General features: G+C 40.2%; 1 protein-coding gene and 1 long non-coding RNA gene across 23 annotated transcripts in view; one reads left to right on the plus strand and one right to left on the minus strand.

Annotated features, from left to right (window-relative positions):
* Positions 1 to 5,985, plus strand: part of Msn (serine/threonine-protein kinase msn) — a 28,668-nt gene extending 22,683 nt beyond the window's left edge. For 12 of the 13 annotated variants that reach the window (XM_077418723.1, XM_077418721.1, XM_077418728.1 and 9 more), the window contains 5 exons: positions 723 to 936; positions 1,089 to 1,309; positions 1,399 to 1,716; positions 2,169 to 2,468; positions 2,560 to 5,985. In XM_077418723.1, coding sequence (XP_077274849.1) covers positions 723 to 936; positions 1,089 to 1,309; positions 1,399 to 1,716; positions 2,169 to 2,468; positions 2,560 to 2,643 — 1,137 coding nt within the window. In that variant the 3' untranslated portion in view covers positions 2,644 to 5,985. The remainder of the gene's footprint in view (positions 1 to 722; positions 937 to 1,088; positions 1,310 to 1,398; positions 1,717 to 2,168; positions 2,469 to 2,559) is intronic. The other variant, XM_077418726.1, reaches the window with a different exon arrangement.
* Positions 5,986 to 7,464: 1,479 nt separating this feature from the next.
* The window catches only part of LOC143904244 (uncharacterized), an 82,189-nt gene continuing 65,975 nt past the window's right edge, over positions 7,465 to 23,678 (minus strand). For 4 of the 10 annotated variants that reach the window (XR_013258882.1, XR_013258878.1, XR_013258874.1 and 1 more), the window contains 2 exons: positions 22,013 to 22,064; positions 16,151 to 16,956 (listed from right to left, as the gene is read on the minus strand). This is a non-coding gene — a long non-coding RNA (uncharacterized LOC143904244). Of the gene's footprint in view, positions 8,087 to 16,150; positions 16,957 to 22,012; positions 22,065 to 23,678 lie in introns of those variants that run through there. The other 6 variants (XR_013258881.1, XR_013258880.1, XR_013258876.1 and 3 more) reach the window with 2 other exon arrangements.

Consider the following 23,678-nt stretch of genomic DNA (forward strand, 5'->3'; position numbering starts at 1 on the left):
CTCTCCTAACACGGCCGCGACCACCGCGTTGCTTTTTGTTCTCACATCTCTCTCTTCCTTCTTCTGTCCTTTCTCTGGGTTTTGTTTCTCACCCGTGGAAAAAACGCGCGACGACGCGCGCTGGATTAAATCCACCGTTGTTTCTTTCACCACGCGGATGTTTGATCCCGTATATTGAGTGTCATTCGATAATAACACGAAGACTTGCATAACAACGAGCTAACAGTTGGTAATTGCGGATGCCGTTGAACGCAGAGTTTGGCCGGTTTCGAGCCTGCTTGATCCTTACCAAAACGCATCATTCCTTCGACACACCTGGACTACATTGCGAATGTTTTATTCTTTCTCACTTATATGTTACCCTGCGAAAAAGAAAATGCTTTAACTTGCGGATCGAGGTGATACTTGGTTGTTTGTAAGAATGCTATGTAGATAATCGCATATTTGACTCGGCTGATTTGTTCTCTCTTGATTTCTCCATTTATCTTCGCTCAATCCTTTGCATGTTGTTTTTTTTTACCATTTAAAGACAAAAAGGGAATCCTTGCGCGTCTCTGCGACTTGTATCTTTTCTGTTGGTCGTGTTTGCGGTATTTGGGTTGATGACAAGCTCTCCCTCAGCATATCTTTGCGTGCAAAGTAGAGTTTTGCCTGACATTTTGCGCACGTTTTTTTCCCCCCGGGGGTGGTTCTCTTAAACGGCAAAGTCATCTCTGTTGCAGTATCGACAAGCGGTGAAATCACCTCCTCCGTTTGCGCTCCAACAGAAGCAGCGGTCTTTCCTGACTTTCGGATTCGGAGCCGGGCCGGCGAGGAGGGAGTCCCACGTAAACGTTAACGTGACTCCCACCAGTCACGATTTAGCTTCGGACACACCCGAGATACGCAAATACAAGAAGCGTTTCAACAGCGAGATCCTCTGCGCCGCGTTATGGGGTGCGTATACAGGGTGTCTGATAATCCTTCGCCACGAGTGGTGTTATATCTATTATCAAACGCTCTGTATAGTCGGTGCAGAATCTCTTTCGTTGCGTCAACTGGCTCGTACGCTTGAGCTCGGATCGTAACCGATTCCTCTTGCTTTACAGGTGTAAATCTACTAATTGGAACCGAGAATGGCTTGATGTTATTAGACAGGAGCGGACAGGGTAAAGTTTACCAATTGATCAGTAGAAGACGTTTTCAACAAATGGAGGTTCTCGAGGGTCAAAATATCCTGGTTACAATCAGCGGCAAGAAAAATAGAGTGCGCGTCTATTACCTTTCTTGGCTGAAGAGCAAAATTTTACGGACGGATGGTCATAGTGACGTAAGTTTCCGTTTTGTATACATCGCGGGACTTATGTATGTGTGTATCCGTTGCGTTTTAATGTCGAGTATTTCCTTGTTTATTCGCAGCAAGTCGAGCGACGCAACGGTTGGATCAACGTGGGCGATCTACAGGGCGCAGTGCACTTCAAAATAGTGAAATACGAAAGAATAAAGTTCCTCGTGATCGCGCTGAAAGATTCCATAGAGATCTACGCCTGGGCGCCAAAGCCGTACCACAAATTTATGGCCTTCAAGTCTTTCGGCGAGCTTGCGCACAGACCTTTATTGGTTGACCTCACAGTCGAGGAGGGTTCAAGGTTAAAGGTTATTTACGGTAGCGCTGACGGATTTCACGCAGTCGATTTGGATTCCGCCACGGTTTACGATATATATCTACCGAAACACGTAAGAGAAATTAGATTCCTATCCACATTAGGTAGATGTGCGCGGTGCGATTTATCGGTCGATCTCGTCGTTCGAGAAATTAGATACATTTCTCAACGAAATGAATCAGTAATGCACGAGTAGAATACTAACACTCACTTTGCAATATCAGTAAGCATTAACAATTAAATGCAACAATTCGAGAAATGTATTTGTAAGTGAGATTTTCATTACGATCAATTCATCTCTCTCAATAATAGATTAGATTTAGTATATATATATATATATATATATATATATATATATATATATAATACAGAAATATTATTAAATATTAAAAAATGTTAGGTATCAAAAACTTATAAATGGCTACAAATTGATCGATCAATAGCTAGAAATATGTACATCTATCTATATATTTTTTATCCTCTAAAGCTGTATGATATGTATTATCATTTGCTGTTTAATTGCAGACCCAGGGTCCCATTTGCCCGCACTGTATAGTAGCATTGCCGAATAGTAACGGCATGCAGTTGCTACTCTGCTACGATAACGAGGGCGTATATGTTAATACTTACGGCAGAGTATCGAAAACCATGGTTCTTCAGTGGGGCGAGATGCCTACGAGCGTCGCATACATTGGTACAGGACAAATTATGGGTTGGGGCAACAAGGCAATCGAGATCAGGAGTGTGGAGAACGGTCATCTCGACGGTGTTTTCATGCACAAGAAAGCTCAACGGCTCAAGTTCCTCTGTGAACGTAACGATAAGGTGCGGATGACTGCGAATTCGTCATAATTCTACACTTATTAATTGGAACGTGAAATTGCGTGAATGTTATATCATTTTTTATGCTTGTCAGGTATTCTTCTCGTCGGCGAAGGGTGGTAGTTCGTGCCAGATCTATTTCATGACTCTAAACAAACCGGGCATGGCCAACTGGTGATCCCGAATGAGGCCGAATCTGGCCCCAAGATTATTATCCTCACGATTAGTCCCGCCGCACAATCCTCCGCGTGTACCGGGATATACAGCATCGGCGCGCACCCTCGCTCGCCCTTCACTGCCAGGACCCAGCGCCTTGGAGACCAGAAAGTGCGTACACCGTATCCAGCATATTTATCAGCATCAGCAACAAGTACAGCATTATCAACGTCAACGTCATCGTCACCATCCTCACTATTATCCACGTAATCTTTCGTACAACTATAATTACGATTACGAAGAAGATGAAGAGTATGACGACAGGTTCCAACGATGCACCCGGTTGCCGTTGCGAAGCACACCGGGGACGTTAACGTTCGTGAATCTGCTCGTCAAGAGATTCCTCTGTTTTCTCACTTGCTCGCCCTGCGGATTGCGCAGCGCGGCCTAACGTGCGGTGCGGCCGAAACGCAGAGCGAATTCTCCCCCTCCATCCCCTTCAGAAAATAAGAGTGCACGATGAATTGTTGCACGCTGGTAAATCGTACCAATAATATTCTATGTGTATCGTTCTCTTTTTTCTAATACAAATTTATCACTTTAACCACTACAATAAGTCTGTACTTGTTTCGCGTTGGCATGTATACGTAAACCTTAATTCTCAAGGAAACCGTAAATATTAAAAACGAGACAAGGTGTGTTTTACTATGTCTGAATAGTTAATAATTAAGAGTGTTTTATACGGAAAATGATTTATAATAACGTAATGGAGTATGAACCTGATTTGTGCTGATCAGTCGAAAAAAATGTGAGTAGATAGTCGTAAGAACAAATGTTGACGAATTACCAGCTCGCATAGCCGATCGATCGTGCCGTGCAACTGTTTTCAGTGTAAGGAAACTCGTGCAATATCGATGGATTGGTCTGTACAAAAAGAAAGACCCTATTCTAAGAGACTCTCTCCATACTTAATTCAAAGCTCCGATAATCGAATTACAATAATCTCGAGGAATAAAAAAAAGGGACAGAAAAAGGAAGCTCGTATCGTGCTCGAAATCGTGATTCTTTTCTTGTCGAAGTTCGTTGATTTCTTAGTGAAAAGGTCTGATGTGGTTTTGTAACGAGATGTGTGTAGCGACGTTCTAGTAAAAGCGTTTTCTGACGTGTTGCGTCGGGCTGGCGCCATGAATAATGGTGATAACATCGTTACGTACGACGCGATATCACGATAAATTTAGAATTAAGTGAGAGTAATTACTAACGTTAATTAATTGTATAGTTATAGCAGCTGGGGGTTCTTTCCGCCGGCTCGTGCGGACATGCATGACGACGATGTCGATGACGCGAGATGAAATAACGCAGGTAGACATTCGACGGACGAGAGTCGCATTTTTACAAATAATAGATTAATTGTACCGTAGGAATTTCGTGACGCACACACGACGTCGGGATATGAATAGAGACAAGTTTCTTTCTTTTCTTTTCTCTACGATGTTTTCAAGTAATTATTATAATTTTTTTTTTTACATTCGACACACGCGCTCCACGAGAAACAGATTCGTACAACTCTTTTCGTCGTGATGGCATTTGTCGACGAACAACACGGCGATATGATAAGTCTTCAGCTTTTGTATGAAATTTTTAACTTAGCGAGACGACACGCGCTAAAACCCGAGCATCCTGCCCTTCCGTCTTCCTGCTCGTTTCTCGATCGCGAATCGCTGTTCCGCCTCCGAAGCGTTATTACGGTCTGATCTCATATAATCTCAAAGATACTCTCTCTCTCCGGTTTGAAAGAGAATCCTTAATATAATCGTTATATCGCTGTTTTATTGACGTCGGATTATCCTTGGCCGATTTAAGCCGGCTTACGGCGTTAATAACGGGAAGAGAAGGTAAACTCCCAAATCACGCGAATTCCTCGTTCACGGAGGTTGCCCAGCGGAGTCTTCGAACGTGCACGCAATCAGTATACGTAATGTTTACGCAGGGATTTTTATCAATATTGGATCGCGTAACGTTGGAAATTGTGAGCGGAAAACGTATTTAATTGGCGTTACCAATCTCGCGATCAAGCGCGGCAAGAACGTTAAGACGTTAAGGGCCGCGATTATCCGGTCAGACACTATTAGTCCGACTGCGAGGATCGATGTTCGGGCGAGAACGAGGCGATTGTGTGCGTGTGTGCTTGAGTAGCGAGAGTTGGCGGATATTGCGGTAAGCAATGTATGTTCTTCTGTGACGATGTCTCTTTACGTCAAGCGCAGTCAGGCTGGTCTTTGCATATCTTTGCTCGTCGCGCCCTTTCGAAACGAGCGACTAAAAAGCGATCGATCTTACCGTCGACGATCGGAGTCCGCATCTTTTTTAAGCGAAAGCGTCATACAATATTTCGCGCGACTTGCGATCGGGTAAAAAAAAAACGCGACAGCGATTCTGGCGCTCCGAGCGAAATCACGACATTTGTACACTCATTTATTTATTTGGAAATGAATAAATACATGACGTGCCCCACGCGCGGTACGCACACGGAGGGAGTACCATTCTACCTCTCGATCGATTGACGTGGCGCGAACGTCTTGCGGGTCGTCAAAGCTGTTGGTAGCGTATTATCTCGCTCGTGGCCGAAATACTTTTTATACCGTTAACGAGAAGGTACGGGAAGGGGCGGAGCTCCGCACAGTGCTACGAAAGACTGCTTTTTAAATGGAGGAAGCTTTTTATCGCGCGAGGACAGAGAACGAGTGGGACACACTGAACGAAAGAGGAAGAGAGAGGGAGAGGGAGAGAATGTAAAGAGAGAACGGAAAAAGCGAGTGAGTGTATGCGCGTGAGAGAGAGAGAGAGAGAGAGAGAGAGAGAGAGAGAGAGAGAGAGAGAGAGAGAGAGAGAGAGAGAGAGAGAGAGGAGTGACTTTTGGCAAATACTGCACTTTCGGGCGATTATTTACGATTGGCAGGAATTTGGATATAATAATTATGATAGTAACATTAATTATCTTAAACTAGACCTGCGAACTAATTTTGTACGGAAGAACTTCTCCCTTTTTTTCTTTGCATCCTTTTCTTTTCAACCTCGACTTCTCCAATCCTTTAATCTTAAGTTTCCACGGTGTTCGCTACCTTACCCTCTTTCTCTTACGCATTGTCTCCCAAAGATGGTAGTGAGTTTTTTTTTACAGTATAGTAATTATTACCGCAATTTATCGATTGTATTAATACGATTACTACTTTTAGATTCTTACGAGAGAAAAACGTCACGATCGTTATACGCGATGTACTATGATTGCGACGCGATTATTATTATTATTTTTATTACTATTCACACTACTGCTAAGGTCAAATATACGGCATTCGTAATTTCATTGACGGTGTATTTTCTCTGTTTTATTCCCCTCGCAACGTCGACGTCTTCAGCGCGAGAGACCGACGATTCCCCTTCCGTCGTCCGGAGTAATCGCAAGTTTCGTAGAACGGTTCATCGGGCAAGCCGCTATTGTTAATTCGCACCCTCGTAATAAACCCGGTTTCTAACGCGATTTCCGCGCTTATTGTGTTGCGCGATGCTCTTATCGCGACTGCAATGCGAGCTATCAACTCGGAACTCGTCGAGGATTCCTGGCGCTTCCTGGGCACACGCGATCGAATTTCTCTCCGCGTTCTCCTGCGAACGGATGCAGCTTAATCGCTTACCGATTTCCGCTCGCCCTTTCCTGTTTTCGCGTCGCCGATGCTCGGACCGCCTCGATGGAGAACGGCGTATCGTAAAATAGAACGTACGCGTGCTTCGTTCACTATTTTATTCTAAATTAAATATCGTTCCTTTGTCTCTGATCTTTCGTTGTTACGACAATCAATGAACTGAATGTCGATGGAACAAGATTTCCTTGTTAAGCTATCGCGCAACTCAGATGCATGTCGATCGCGTATCGAGCATGTCGAGCGCATATCACGCGCGGATGACGAACAACTTTACGCGAATTAAAATCTTGATGTAGAATATTGTAATTTCAATAGTGCTCACATAAATCGATCGACTAATAAGTACGCTAATGTCAATCACTTTTTTGTGTGAAATGCATTATTATACCTTTAAATGTTCTTGAATCATCTCTAATAATATTATCATATTATTTTTTGCAATCTTTTCTTCTATCGCGCTTGTATACGAATCTCTCAGTAGACAAAACTGATTAATTCCACTTTTTGTAAACTTCTTAATTTTTAATACCAAAACACATAATTAGAAATGTATATGCTTCCACCGATTTCCTCTACTTTTTATTTCACGAAGTCGATCGGTTCTCGGTTTCCGAGAGGGGTTTCGCGTGTAAACCACGCAGACTTCTGAGAATTAAGTCTGTAATGTAAATTCCGTCTGACGAGAGAGGAGAGGGTCGTCCTCTCGTCAGCAGCGATGATGACGATAATGATAGCGAGGAATAATTTAAGTGCGTTCACTTTTGAAACACGAAAGATTTTTTACGTTTCGCGATACTTCTCCCTATACTTTTAATCAGATTTTAATGACGAGAAGTCAACAGCTCACGCGCTCTCGACATCGATAGCCCGTGCGTTTATAGTTTCGGGGAGAGACCCAACAGCTTCCGGGCAGTATACCAAACTATGAGTCCTCTCTCGTAATACCTAAAAGCCGATATATCGGTTTTTGTTGTTTCAAATACGTAAGTAATATACTCGTAACGGCCAATATATCAACACGCGCTCATAGAGCTCATAGAGCATTACCTACTAACGCAATTGTTAACGTTTAATACTTTACAAAACCTCATCGTTCTACAAGTCTCGCGAAATAAGAGCAGTAGCAACGCGTTTCACGAGTGCCATTAGGATTGTCTGCCGCAACCGATCGCTGATCCGTCATTTTTAATCAATTGATAAAAATGACGATGAGTAGTTGGTTTTCGTGCAAATCTCGGCGTTTACCGTGAACACATGACGCCGCGGCCCGCGCGTCAAGCGAGCGTCGGCGGCCTGTATTAATGATGGCCAGTAATTAGCGCCTCAAAGGCCGCGCGCTCCCTCGGCGCGGAGAATCGGAAAGTTTCGTTTCCGCGGGTAATGACGCGCGAGAGAGGGACGCGGGCGTACGGCCCCGTAGGAATATGTATATTCCGACGGAAGTTGCGCGTTAAACGCATTAAAAGTATTTTCGTCGGATCGGCACGCGGGCGCGCGGAAAGTTTTCGCCCGCCTGGAGATTTAACCCGATCCGAGCACGCGCGCGCACGGCTTTATCCCGAAGCCGTCACTCGGATGCTCCAGATGCCGAGATGGCGGAATATCCTCGGTTTTAACTTCCGAGGACGTAATACGATTTTTCTGTCGGCGTGTCCGGTGAACCGTGTCGTTGTCGCCGTTAAGTTCTCGACCGGTCGAAGAGATCCCGGTTTTAATCCTCTGAGCCGTCCCTCCATCCTCCAGAAGAGTGGCGAAATGACGAATCTGAAGGAAGAAAATACATTTTCAGTCGGAAGAGCGGAGAAAGAAGAGCTTTTTGATCATTAGAAGAAGGTAAAGAGAAAGAGAGGATCTTTTTTGGATACGTTGCTCGAAAATCGCCGAATATCGCCGTCCTCCACCGACTTCACCCTCGGCGAAAGGGATGTCTTTTTCGGGCCACGTCTGAATAAGCGACCGAGGGGCCGAGCGATCTCCTCGCTCCATGCAGCAACGAGAAACTTGTGTTTTCGAAGTTATAATTATGCAAGCCGTTGGGGGCGAAATCGGGGAGCGTCGGCCGTACCCCTACCTCGTCCGTCCCTTTCTTCGTTTCATTCCTACCTCGTGCCAGCCGGCTTTTCCCAGTCGCGAGCGATTCGGTTCCCATTACCGTGGAAACGTTTGAACGTAAGTTGATTGCTCGTACTACGGACTTTTGTATTCTCTAAACTCGGAAGCATTATCGTTAACGAGCAAACGATAGTCGCTGGAAAAGCGCGGCCGATACGAAGGCCCCCCTCCAACCCCCCCCCCCATGAGGGTCGGGAGTGGGCTTCCGGAAATTCTTGCGCAACTAAACAGCTCCTAATGAGCTCGGGCGGGCGATACTCGAAGAGGAAATCGACCGGCGGATCGGAAAAGTAAGTTAGGGGCGCAGCGATTAATCTAATTCCCGCCGCCCTATTTATTATTAGTCCCGCGGCGACCCGCGTATCTCCGATCGCCTATTCGCGCGGTACTCTCTCCTTTTCCCCTCTTTTTTTTTCAGTTTCTTACTTTTTTCAGCGACACGCTTTTTTTCCGCTACGCAATTACGCCCGGCGTGAATAATAATCCCCGCGTCGCGCTTGTTCGCGCGTGTGTTACGAGATCTCCGTCCCGCGAAGAAACGAATTTTCCCCGGGAAGTAAGCCCCTACCCCATCCGTCTTTGCTTCGCCTCTTTCCTCGCAACGTCCCCTCCTCGTCACGTCAGCCCGGTCATCGGGAACTCGTTCGGAGATGCGTTACCGCAACGTTCGCCCCGGGATATTTCGTGGAGATAATCGGCGGAAAATCGCGGCGAGTCGCGCGACCCGGAGAACGAGATGCTTTTCGGCAACAATAGGAGCATTCGGGTGTTTTCCACCGCTGCACTTTTCGGCGTTGCTTTCATTCAATTCGACACAACATATATGTATAATTATGTATTCCCAGTAAACACCAAGTAACGGTAAACTTACGTGCAAGTTGCAATTTCCCTCTCTACAATGTAACATTGTGTTGTTCGTAACAGTTTACATTGAGGAGGAAATTGTAACTTGCATGGTAAGTTTACTGTTGCTTAGTGTTTACTGGGTTCTCTCTGATATAATACCGCTGGTGTCGATGAGAGGCCGCGTCATGCCGCGCACGAGAATGTGCTTTTTACATATATAAGTTATATACATTTTTACACAGCACGTAAACTGTCGTCCCAGAGACTTATAGGAGAGGCTGGCCATCGAACACCCTGCCTTCGATAGCATGCAGTTGCCGGCGCCTGCAGCCGCGGTCCACGACAAACGACCAGATTCCGCCTTGCCAGCCGCCTCCTCGTCTCTCGCCGAGAAGCGAGAAACTGTCCGCGACAAGCATTGGAGAACTTATTCTTCCCGTAGTATAGAACGCGAGAATGGGCCCCGCCACTCGGTCCACAGCGTTATCTCAGGAGGAGGTAATCTCAATCTGGGGAATATTTCAGTGCGGCCGCAAATCTAAGTTCGCCCAGTTACGAATCTCTCGTGGCATCTTTAGCGTTAAACGCATGTCGGTAGTAGACAACTTACGATTATAGAATAAGAGTGATGTGAGAAAATTTTCCTCTTTATCTTAACACATTTCTTGACTTAACAGAATAATAAATGACTTAATTAATACGATTAATATACACATGCATAATGTATTTTCTATTTTCCGTGTCCGAAGAATATATTTGGTTACGTTGTAATATTCTCGGGGGAACTAATTTAATAACGCGCGCGTAGCACAGAATATAATGCAAGGCTGTTGAAAATTCAAGATCGCTCGATACAGTCCGTATGTTCTAAAACTTTCTTAGAATATTCCATGGCCTTGATAGGACTGGCGGTATTTCGAGTTTAAAGAACATTTTGTTTCATGTATGTATCGCAGGGGTATGCCGAATACGTTTTAGTAAATAAGATACTGCGGCTTTTGATAGCAATCAGCGATGAGCATTTCCTTCTACTTTTCAACATGTAACGATGATGTTAAACTCAACTCAGCGACACGTTCTGACTAGTATTTTCTATATAAATCGTAAAAGAATAGAATTAATGTTATTTAAATAAACGATTAATTTACTAGAGATTGTCGATATTAAAGTTAACGAGTAACAAGGAAAAGCGGGTTTTGAGAGACAAACGCGGTTAGCTGTGCGTGAGTTAACGCGATGGAACATTTAATTAATAATTTAATATAAATTATGAATTGTACATTTCAGCTCTACTTCAGCGACGCGGTGATACCAGATAAATTAAATTATCTCAAGCTCTCCGACGAGCGTAAGATGGGTATTTAAAAATGGAACGTACAAAGATAGTATAACTTTCAAGAGAAATTAGCAGAAAAGTTCAGCCAATGTTCATAGTCTGCAAAATATTCAGACAAATATAAAAACCATTTCACTTGAAATTGAGACATATGCATGATCTGGATACTCTGCTTGTGAGTTAATTCCATTCAAGTTTTACGTGTGCCACTTCGCGAAGTAGATTTCACATCTCTTTTTGCCGGTTAGCCCCAATTTTGCATTTTCTAAACCGAATATACAGACTATAAATATTGACAGAACTTTTCTGATATTTTTATTCTTGAAAATTATACTATCTTTGTGTATCCACATTCAATTTTTAAATACTTTATTATGCTCATCGGCGTGCTTAAAATTATTTAATTTATCTATCCGCGTCGCTGAAGTAGAGTCGAAACGTAATAAATGTTACATAGCGTTAACTCACGCACAATTGACCGCGTTTGGCTCTCAAAGCCCGCACTTTTACATCTTACTCATTAATTTTAATGTTATCTGTGGTTGCACCCTAAATACATCTTATTTTGTTTTCCATTTAATTTTACACATTTATTCTTACTTTATAAAGGCCATAGATTTCAGGATAAAATCCCATTTAATTTTCATGCCATGTGTATTGATTTATGAGATTGTGTTTAATGTGTATGTTACATGTATTTCTGTTTCTTCAAACGTTGTATTATATACGAGACATAAAATAGAATTCCATAAATAATTCTGTCTAAAACGGATTTTAATTTTTTAAAAAAGAAAAAGTTTGTTCTAGCAAACTCATTAAAATTAAAATGAAAAAAGTTCGTTTTAAAATAAAAATAGAAGAATTTTTCGTAAAATTGTTTAAACTAGAAGCAAAAAATTGTTGAATAATACGAAAAAAATACAAATACAAAGTACAAACAAATACAAAATATACAAAATATGCAACGAACGTGTCGTTGGTATAAATGGCAATATCGATGAGATATACGTATCTACGTGTCGCAAATAATTTGTCCAAGCAGCTTTTCCGAGCAGGTTAATAAAATAATAATAATAATATCGCTAAGCAGAATAATAATATCGCGCGTTTAATCGCACGTGGGGAATCCTCCGAAAAAAAAAAATGATCGGACTCCCCATCGGCGAAAAGAAAGAAAACTGAAAAGAAAGCGGCCGATCTCTCGAGATTATTTCTGCGATCAGAGCCACATTCTCGTTCTCGACGAGGTAGATCTTCTCGTTCGCTTCCCCTCCAGACGATTAATCTTGGCGGAAAACATTTACGACCCCCTCCTTCCCCTCCCCGCGGGCGCCGTGGCTCACGGAGCTCGGCTCGCGAAAAGCGCGGGAGGGTCTTAGATCACGACAACCCCGAAGAATGCGGCCGAGACATTTGGAGGGGGTTCGATCTTCCCTCGAATCACGACGGGGAGAAGCAGAATAAAATTATTCTGAAGCGCCGCGAGCGCGGGTACCGCTTTAATCGAATCGTAGCGTTTCACGCATTTTAAAGAGCGTCAAGCTCGAGTGTACTCCGCGCGCGGTTATCTCTCGCGTTTGTTCGCCCTTAAGCAGAAGGGTGGGATGGGACGGGGGTGGTAGTTTGTTCTTAACGCGGAAACGGACGGAGGAATTTTCACGGGCGATTGATGATTCGCGAAGTCGCGCAACGGAGTTCGCAGCGAGGGGAGGGAGAGAAGGGCACCGGGCGAATCGGTGGTTGAACGAGGTGGCGGCAGCGGCGACGGCGGCGGCGGCGGCGGCGGCGATGGAGAGGGTTCTGGAAATTGGAGAGAGAGAAGCGGCATGCCACTCGTTCGCAGGATACTGCCGGCGTGTGTGCCGGCGGTGGCGAACGCGCCCGGACATCGATACAGCTCCGGCGCTGCCGCCGCCGCTGCCTCTGCCGCCGCCGTCACCGCCGCCGCCACTTTGCCCCTGATCCTCTCTGACCCTCCCGTCCCAGCCGTCGCGCGCGCGACCCTCATCGTGCGAGCCTCGTGCACGGCACCACACGCACACGGCTAACACCACAGACCCGCGCCTCACTCTCTCGTATACACCCTTCCCTTCCGCGTATATACACCATTAGCCCCAGGAACGGTACGTGGCCTGGACCCTTTCTCTCCCTCCTCCTCCTCCTCCTCCTGCACGCGCCTCGCGCGCCCGACACTTATTGCCGCCGCTCCTCCCTGGTGCCCTCGCGACTTACCCTCTCGGTTCTCGGGCCCCCACCCCCCCGGACTCGCGGCGATAACTCCAAACTCGAGTCACTCGAAATAATCCAGAGTGCGCGAGTTCGTCACTCTTAATCGCGGCCTCGTCACTTTTTCCGTAAAATGTTTTTAAAGTTACGAAAAAAGGCGCTAGAGAGAGTCCGAGTGACGAGTACGTGAAGAAACGCGATGACTTTTATTAGACTCGCGAAAAGTTATTCGTGTTAGAACGGTATACTCGGTGATCGATGGGAATTTGTCCCAGGGAATGTCTTAGGGTGCGCGGTTCTACAGAAAAATGGACGATTCTAAAAATTACTTCAGAAATTCGTTCGAAAAGGACAATGACCAGTCGTATAGAACCGATAATTATGACAGTATAAACGTATTTATACTTGGTATTTATATACTCTTGTATAAATATTAGCCGCATAGCTTCGTGGCGTAGAGATATCTTTATCTACATATAAATATTTCTTAAATACGTATAAATATCTTTTCCCATACATAAGATATATACTCTTATAATAATTAACTTAACAGAATACTACAGACTATAAATGATCAGAGAAAATTAAAAATCGCAGTTTGCAATTATAAAGTTCTAAAAATTCCGTGAGGTATGTTAAAATTTATTCCTGTCACGTTTTTTTGTTCTTATAATTGCAGTTGATCCTAAACTGATCTTATACAGATTGAACTTCATATTTCGCCACGTTGTAATCAGAAATTGTTATTGTGAAAAATAACAGGAATTCTCTCACAAGTCAAACTTGCAAGTGCCTCAACGACTCGGTCACGGGAACTTCGGTGTAATTCTTATTTCCATGTTTTTTACCGGTAAGCGAGAAATGTGCTTCAGGTTACAAATTAGCTGGCGTCGGATTAGCTTGATCTATTAGCTGTGATCTTTTTATCAGAGGGCAAAGTTCTTACGGCACACGTTCCGTGTGCTCAACATTGCACTTCCCTCCTCCCTCTAACTCTCTCTCTCTCTCTCTCTCTCTCTCTCTCTCTCTCTCTCTCTCTCTCTCTCTCTCTCTCATTCTCTCCCTCATCTACTCCCTTCCTTCTCTACTCGCATTACTTGCAGTCAGCCGGCTCTCCGAGCTCTCTGCTGGTGCGGCGAGCAGCTAATGAGCGACTCGAAATTATCGAATGCAGATCGCTGATGAGAGCAATTAACATCAGAATTACATTTCGACTCGGGATTATTTTGCTTAGCGGGCTAATTCGTTAACGCGCTAAGCGCCGCGCGTTAACCCACCACGTACGGCGGCGTCTGTCTTTTTTTTGCGCGTGGCTGTATCAAAATTAGCGTTTCGCGACGAGCTCATTTCGGCTACCATCCTCCGTAATCCTTCCCCGGCCAAATTGCACACATGCATCTGTGTGCGCACCGCGACTGTGAATCGACGCATTCCGAGGAGCGCGTATACGCTCGTTCGCGTACCATTAGCCTTAAATGCGGATTGTGGCTCGCGATGGTCCAAACCTTCTCCCGCCTTGGATCGTTTTTAAAAAGTCTTAAAAGCAAATTAATCAAGTAATGTAAATCTAATTAAAACCGACCAATATTGACCAATATTGGTTTTTTTTTTTTTTCAATACGGGCGTGTACGCGAATACAGGCGTCCACGAGCGCGTTTAATATTAAAAATAGTGACAGACAGTGAGCTTGAAGTGACTCGCGTTTCGAAGCTAATTAAATACAAATACTGATAATACCTGATTAAATTAATAGACCCAAATGGTTCGCTTTTGACGACACAATAGGACAGAGAGGGATTTTTCCGATTGAAAGAATGGCGTTTAATAGATTTTTATTCGCTTCGTTTCCAAGAGAAAATTGAATTAAACAATTACGTAATATCATTCTCTCTTGTCACCTTACGCGTGCGTGAGTTCCATAATATTATATACCTAAATAGAATAAGAACTTGCTTTTCTCTCTCTCTCTCAATGAAGATTATTAAAATTAAACATAGTACAATATTTTATTTAAAGAAACAAAGATAATCTTAGTATTTCAGTAAATCATTTATTTGACTATTTTAATTATCCTTTATCGTTTCACGTTATATAAACCGCAGAATATTAAATCATTTTGCTTATATTTTGCCATTATGTAGAGAGATACATTGAACAATTTATTGTCGCGATGTAATTAAACGTTATTCAAGCTTAAAAATGTTATTAAGTTCGGTATAAACGTAATATTTTTTGTGCAAATTGTGCAAGCTCGGAGTCGCGATCGAAGTCAATCCCTTTGTTTCACCAGCTATTTAATCGTTAATTGAACTTATTCCTGCCATTTATTTTTCGTAGAAAGAAAAAAAATGCCTCATTCCATTTCGCGTGGACTCCTAACGAAGAGCTCATGAATCTGGCACGCGGATTATCTGAATTATCAGGCTGATTTAATGAGAGGGCACAGCTGAACGTAAGGGGCTGGCCGTGAAGCACAATTCGCGTTTCCGCGGTGGCCGGTTATTGTATATTGAGAGTTAAGAAAGTGGAAAAATCGCGGGTGGAAACGGATCGAGCGGATGTAACAATACGCATCGGCGGGCGGATTCCCGGCATATTGATGTACATTTTGCAAATTTCGATGGAAATACAAGAGATCGAAGATAGTAAGATCGCTTCGCTGATTCGCTGACCCAATTGAGCGCAAACAGCATGGAAAAACGCGCTCTCTCAACCGCTCTCTCTCAACGGACCGTGTGCACACAACTTCCTCCTATATATACTCTTATACCCCTATCCGGAGATGATGGAGTTACTTAAATATTCGTTAATGAGTACCATGTTGTTCGAGCGATTTATCGTACGGGAAGAAAACCTTCGCGATTAGAATCACGAATTTGCCCGGTAAGCTTTCTGCTTCAACTCTCTCAGTGCCACACCTTTTATATGTGCTGTTTTGAATCTTCGCATTTTTCTTTGTCCTCTTTTTTAATTCTTCTTTCAAAATAATTAAAAAATTTTGAATTACACATGATTGAAACTTTATTAACACAGAAGACAGTTTTGAAAGGTATTAATTTTTCTAGCACAGCGTTTTATGATAAATTACATTCTGAGTTCTATATTCTGATTTTGTGTTTATCTGTAGTTGAAAAATATGGTCAGTGCGTCAAGTAAAGGAACAATAGATAGCGATAAAATATGAACCGAACGATGATCCGGATGATCTTATTTTCAATAGCATTCTAATAATATTAGCGATGATAAAGAGACGACAATAAAATTAGAAATTATAATGATAATAACATCGATTACTAGGTCGAAAGATTTGTCTGGTTGGAAAGATAAATTTTTTTTACTACAGACTTCCATCAGTTGCGGGAAGAGATATGACTGCATCTCGCTCAATTTCCTTGCAAAATACCGAGTCTATAATTTCTTCTCAGCCCCTGTGCAAAAAGCCGGCATCGAAAGTTAATTCTCGCCAGTTTTAATCCGCCGGCTCTGAATAACGAAGAGTCGGGTTTATTTTCGCGAAAATAACGCGCATTTCGCGAGTGCTAAAACTCGGCATAATAACAATTTTATTGTACAGTAAAACGCGACGCGCGTGAATGTATCTCACGGGAGATCGGGAGACGACGACGTGCGCGAGAACCAAAAAGAAGAGGCGAGGGAGAGACGCGGCAGACGCGGTAGAGGGATTTATTTTCCCTCGTCCGTATTTTCGCGCGAGATTGAAAACTGAGCCATGCCGATGCTTCGATAACTATATGTTCGACCTCCTGTTACTTCCGTGCCGAACGTGCCGTAATTATTTTTGTCGAATCACGCACAAGGAGCGGGAAAACGCCGCGAAAAGTGGTGATTTTCTTCAATTCGGATAGTTCACATAAGGTATAAGATTTTTTCTTAAGGGGTCATGTCTAGTTGGAAGGGCATGATTTTCGGGGATTTTTATAAAAAAGTCAATTTATTTTTTCTTACAACAAAAAGTTGATATCAAAAGTATATATATTGAACAACATTCAGAATTTTTTTCGTTGAAAAATATTGCAAATTAAGGAAGTTACGGCCACTCCTGATTTTTCAGAGGTGTCGTGCGGTGACCACGATAACTCCAAGCCAAATCATCTGAAATCAAAAAACCAAAAAAAAGATTCTGTTAGTATATGAATATATCTTGTTCGTGAACGAAGGAAATTTTGTTGTAAGAAAAAATTAATTGATTTGGTTATAAAAATCCCCGAAAATCATGCACTTCCAATTAGGCATGACCCCTTAAATTTTATAATTGAATCAATCTATTTGCGAAACATGCTTTTCAGCGAAATTATTAAATTTCTAGAGGTACATTGCATTTAAAAAATGTTTGCTGTCACATATCTGTTAAATACATCAGCGCGACATAAACTTGTCAACGTAAAATAATTAATCTATTTTAAACGCGTTTAATATTCGGTCTCTGTATCTTCCCTCTCTTTTACGTATATAACTTTTACTTTACTTACCAATATTCTGTATTTCTCTTTTCGTTTATATGTATATCCTTTATATATTCTTGTTTTGCTTCTTTTCTCTCCTCACTTATGCATATTCTTCCGGTATCTTTTGGCATTATTGTAATTTTTTTATTATCTTGTTCTACTTTCTTTATATTGTACTTTTGTATTCCCGTGAAAATATTCTCAGAACAAAATTGTATTTTAATGCTACACCTACAAGACTCCCCAAGTAACGCTACTGTAGAAAATGTATCGACGACCATATAAAGTGTTAATTTGATTCAATTTATTGCGGATGCGGTTCTTGTCATGTGTGTCACGTGTGCGTTATTCATATTTACCGATTGTTAAAGGGCTATCGAACCTATTTTAAATATTCTGATCGCATGGTGGCTTGTTTTTCAATCGTATATACAAGAGAAAATTTATTGTAATATTCTGTTCACGGAAAAATATGTGATACCGAATGCACGCGTTCGAGAATATGTACTGTCGGAAATGGCCGCGAGAATGATGCGTGAAAATTATGAGGCATTGAATTTAATTATCCATATGTTATTTATCTCACGCTGCGCTTCAATTTTCGTGTCAAAATAATTTGTTTTTTTACATTAAAAATACATTTATTTATGAAAATCATAAGTGAAACAGGATCGATATGAATCTTACAAATAAATTAGAGAAGATGCCACTTTCGGCTCGATCTTGCTAGTATAATAATAATATTTCTGTGTGAATTTTGTATACTTTTTTCCAATTCAATAAACTACGTGCCGATTATTTGTCGGTCTTAAAACATAGCTCCTTGTTGGAACGGCAAACATTTAAATCGATAATCGATTTAATTTTTGATGCTAACAAACATCCTTTTTAAATCACTAAAAAAATTTTATTGTGAATGTTACAGACAATTCATAGAAATATTATTATTAAGCTACCAAGATCCAGCCCGACCGAGAATGGCCTCTTTTCTAATTAATTGCGTTTAATTGTGTTAATTTTTTTAATACTTCAAACATCCGCACGTAATGTAATTTGATTTGTCGCGAGACACGGCTTACGTTTCTACATTAACATAGTAATGTTAATTAATAACAATAGATTGACGATAAGAGATTCAAACACAAATAAATATGAAAGCTAATCACAGATAATTATCCAGGAAATATTTTTCGTGTGATTATCGATTAATGTGATTTTAAAGCGGAAAAGCTTTCAAGATTCCAATGAAAAACAGTTTCACGCTTACGTATCTTTTTAACAGCCGAGAAAATGCGATCTCTACGAATAATTAACGATAATCGGTTCGCGCGATTAATTAACTTCTGTGATTAACGATTCTCAAGCGTATCGAGGTGTATACTTACCAAAGTAGATATATCGTGTAACTTTATTCGTTTGAAGTAACGAATCAAAGCAATAAGACGGAAATGATAAATTATTATAGTTTTATAATATTTACGGGCGATATATATATATATATATATATATATATATATATAATTATTTCTTTAATGTTGCTTGGATTCAAATTTCGCGTTACGCTTTGAACTTTTCGCCGATTTAAACAAAATTTGCTTACGTTTCAGTATCGAATAATAAAGTACGGAATGACACTCAAATTACCAAATGGAGTTATTCAAGTAACAAAAAGCGTATATTACGATGCATTAATAATTAATTTGAGATAAAATAAACAGAATATTTGACTTACATTTATTTAATGAGATAATAAAAGTAACGGTGTGTGTATAATACACACTTATACACCGAAATTACCTCAAAAGATAGAAGCAAGCACTCTGCGACATGTGCGATATATAGAATTAAATAATTTGCGTCTAACTGTTACATGCGCCTGGAAACAATCGTTTTCGATTTGTCGACATTCGACTGTATGAAGTCCGGTTGTAAATAACATTTGTAGAAGAGCATGCATGGAGAAGAACATAGGACCGTGATTGATTTCCGCCGCTATTAATTGATGTTTCCTCGATATATGATTTCGCACTAAATTCAGGTGGACCGTTGCCTCGAAATTGAAGTGTTCATTTTACTCATGATTGCAATTCGCATCCACATCATATAGACGGTAAATTAAACAGTCATTTTCAAAAGCGGTCATTTTTTTTAAATGAGATCAAGTACAGTTGAGCAGTTTAATAATGCCCGCGGTACACTCATATTCCAATTTATCTGTGACACTCGGCGAGAAACATATGTCTTCACGTATGTTTTTGCATAATTAATTGTACGATTCAACAGTATCACACGCGCTCAAAAAATATTCAGAAAAGAAAATTTTCGGTTTATGAAATAGTATTACGATGTACCTTACAAGCGTGAGTACATTACCACATGTTTATTTCGTAACACGTTAAATATTTCAGTGAGATTCGCCGGCATTGCGGTTTTGCTGTTTGTTTCTGCGGTATGCAACACTTTGAAGGCTATACACGTATTGTCATTCGCACAGCGAGAGCCGTTCCGTGTATCGTTGCGCATTGTTAAAATACGATCATAAAATAAGTATCAAAAGTCATCAAACCCTTCGGGATCGTTACAGCGAGCCGATTGTTAATCGGCGCGGCTGAAAATTCGCGAACGCGTGTGGAAGAAGATGTTTCGCGCGATTCACTCGCCTGGCGTCGGAACTCTGGACAAAAGAAATAAGTAAATGGTAATTTCAAAATATTTGCGAATGGTAATTGTCTCCTTAACAACGCTTGAACTCGAATATATTCCATATCGCGCTTTGAATAACACTTGGTTTAAATGCGATACGATATTTTTGCCGTTTCAAGTATGATAACGCGGAATAATGCACAAGTGGCGCCGGATCGAATAGTTTGAGTAACGAGAAGCTGCGGTCGATTGTGTGGTAATTGATTTTGAAATGGAAGAAATAAAATATTCGGTGTACACAGAAGATGCCTTCTTACTTAAAGATCACATTTAGATTCGTATGTCATGAGTACGTGTTAAATCCGACAACATTGTTTGTTATTAATTTTACAGTTTTGTCAAGTAAAAATTTCAAGTGAATCTGCTCTGAAATTGAAATACGTTGCAAAAACGGTGAGTAAGCAAAGCAGTATAATGCAAGAATTTAATTAAACAAAAAATTTGAGGTAAGATTTTAACATATTAATCATCAGTTAATAATTATAGAGCACAATTATTAATTACAGAACATCAGACATCCACCCATTAATTAATTTGACATCGTGACTATAAACGATTGACCTTTGAATTTTACGGCTTAATCTTCAACTTCAGACGTTTACTTGGAATAATTAATTGATTATTAAAACTATTAAAACTGTCAAAATATTAGCTCCGAAACGACATTGTCAAATTTAATACTTATGACGTACAGATATCTAGATACAATACGTCTGATTCAGAAGTAATTGTCTCCATGTGGGAAAGCAAATTAATTAATTAATGTACAGAAGGCATGTGAATAATGTCTTCTATACATTAATTGTTTCACGATGCGTTAAAACAGAAACCGACTAATCAAAGTCTAACAACACAAGGGTCCGATATTTTTCTTCAAAAAGAGAGAAAGATATGTACTATCTCACTTATTGTTAGCAGTACACTAGAATGTAAAACGTCGAAATTCGGCAAGCTTCATAAATTTTCAGTTTCAACAAACGTGAAGACGAGATTTGTTTTCGTATAATGCACTTAAAAACGACGCGTATTGTCATTCGCTGGTCTAGACTGAAACTGTGGTAGAAGTGCAAGCTGTTCCGCAGTGTCGACGCATCACTCAACAAAACATAATTTCTTAGGAACAATAATTGATCATCAAGCCTACATAATTGATTACCTCTCGCAATTAATGACTGCAAATATATTCACATAACATGTGAAATTGATCGTATACGAAGCGAATCGCGCGAGCAATGTCGCGATGTATTTAATTAATAAGCGTGACCGTAATTAGACATATGTATTTCAACATTTCAATCAATTATATACGTAGTTTAAATCACTTTTGTAATTTGTCGGAATCAGGCGTTTGAAATTTCACTCGGTATGTTTGCGAAAATTCGCGAAATTCCTCGGTATCGATTGAATCGCGAAGTTTCGGTTTCTTTTTCGCGTTATTTCTGCAATGCCATTGCGTTTCGATGGGATTGTATCGTGAAGCACGAAAGTAAGATGCGCATCGCGTGCGATTACCGTCAAGGAGTGCCGCATGCAAAAGGCCGCGCGATTACCCTATTTTGGTGATTAGTACGCGCGAGTGTAATTAGCCGTGTTTTCGCGAGTACCGCTTTGTACGACTGCAGCGAATAAATCTGAGAAGAGAAGACCCGAGGCAACGAATCAACCAACGGAATGAGAAAATTATTTTTTCATTTCATTTGCTGTTTATATGGAATTAATTATTTATAATTATATATTATTTTATGCCCGGCCTATATTCCTCGAGATATTAATTATCCCACGCATTGCTATAACTCGCACATATTTCTGTTTTATAATTCAATGCAGTTTTTAATATAAACCAACGCTCCACTGCTGTGTATCGTATCGATGAGTATAATATGTTATTTTTTATGTGTTAAAATAATGGATTTGTATATATATATATATATATATATATATATCATATATGCACGTATCAAGCCAAGAGTATATAGATAAACGTAACATTTGTTAATTACCTTGGAAATTTATCACTTCTCTTTCTCTTTCTCTCTTGGGATAACTTGAGCTCTAGAACAGATTAGTACAAATATTTAATCTTGGAATTGACACAACTTGAAGAGTTTATTAAATGTTTTATACGCGACAAGCACGAGTAATATTTTCAGAGAACACAATCGAAAAAAACAGTACAAAAATATAACATGTTGCATGTTGTTAATTTTATGTGACTAAATTTTTATTATACATTTTTACATCTAGTGAATTTGCATTAAACTGAATTTGGTTTTCGTGTTTGCTCGGATAATTAATAAAAAGAAAAAATGAAATAATATATAAAATACTATGCTTTGTACTTTATACAATTTTTTAAGTGAAATTATGATGAGTTGAAGGAAAATGGTTTTCTCAGTTTAATAATACAATATTTTGCAAATATTTTCGTTAAAAACGTTGACTGTATTATTATTATTATTTATAAAGTTGTTAGTTGCTAAACTAAAGCTTTCCGAAAAAAGGCATATTGTGTTGACAGCTTTCCGATTAAATGGTTAATCTGAAAGCCAAAAACCAATTATGTTCTTAAACTAGAAGCTTCAAAGCATTACTCGATAATCGCAAAAGTTAAAATTTTTGTTTTATATAAAAAAATTACTACAAGTTTGAAAAAACCAGTTTTGATTTTGAGAACAATTTTTTGCATTTATTTTGTTAAATAAAAAAGTTATGCTGGAAATGAAAAATATGAAATCGTCACGTAATAAAGCCCCTTTTTAAGCGCATTTTGCCGTTAGTTGCATGTTGATATCATTAACTCTACATTACTCGCGTAGTTTATTAACATAATTATTCACATGAAATGTTGGAATGTAAAACTACCCTATGAGATAGCACATACTTAATTTTCCTTTTGCGCAATGGTGATTTGCTATCAAATAAAAATTGATAATATTCTATATATATCTTTTACTATATACAGATAAGTACAAAAGTTCTTCTTTGTGAAACGATTTGTGGACCATTCGATCGATAAAAAATGTTTGCTTTGTAAGTTTAATATATTTTTAAAGGTATATTTCGCATATTCCACGCGGGTAACGCAGAATTGATAATTTACGAGAAAAGCTGTCAAAGCAATTTAAAAAACCAGGTTCGAGAAAAACACGTTTAAAGTTTTACGTCCTGTTATTTATTAAATGACAAAGGTTATTATTAACTTATCTTTAGTCAGCTCTTCCTGGAATAAATAATAATTTTTCTGCAGTGTGAGTACGGCTTTCTCTTGCCCGGATAAAAAACTACATAGTTGATTGAAGAGCACTGTGGACGGCATGTTGTATCTGACGCTTGGCATAGTAAATACGGTGCGCACGGTCACCTCACAATATTTATATAAATTATCTCTGATATTTATATATATCCTGTTTAAAATCCGTAAGTCTGTGTGACTATCATTAAATATAATTGTAGCAATGGCAACTGGAATTTTTACAATTGAACATTGTTTTCCGAACTATCTTCCATATCTCATAGAAAAAAAACCGTACAAAGGCAAGAAACTGTACGCCAAGTACATAAAAAACATTTAAAAGTGTCCGCATCATTAAATAAAAAATTAACTGCTTAAAAATAGATATAAAATCGATTTAATTAGTCAAGTATTACTAAGATAAACCTAAATTT

This window comes from Temnothorax americanus, unplaced genomic scaffold (assembly GCF_048541705.1).
Source record: "Temnothorax americanus isolate GAGA-0224 unplaced genomic scaffold, ASM4854170v1 Scaffold5, whole genome shotgun sequence".
Classification (NCBI taxonomy): Eukaryota; Metazoa; Arthropoda; class Insecta; order Hymenoptera; family Formicidae; genus Temnothorax; species Temnothorax americanus.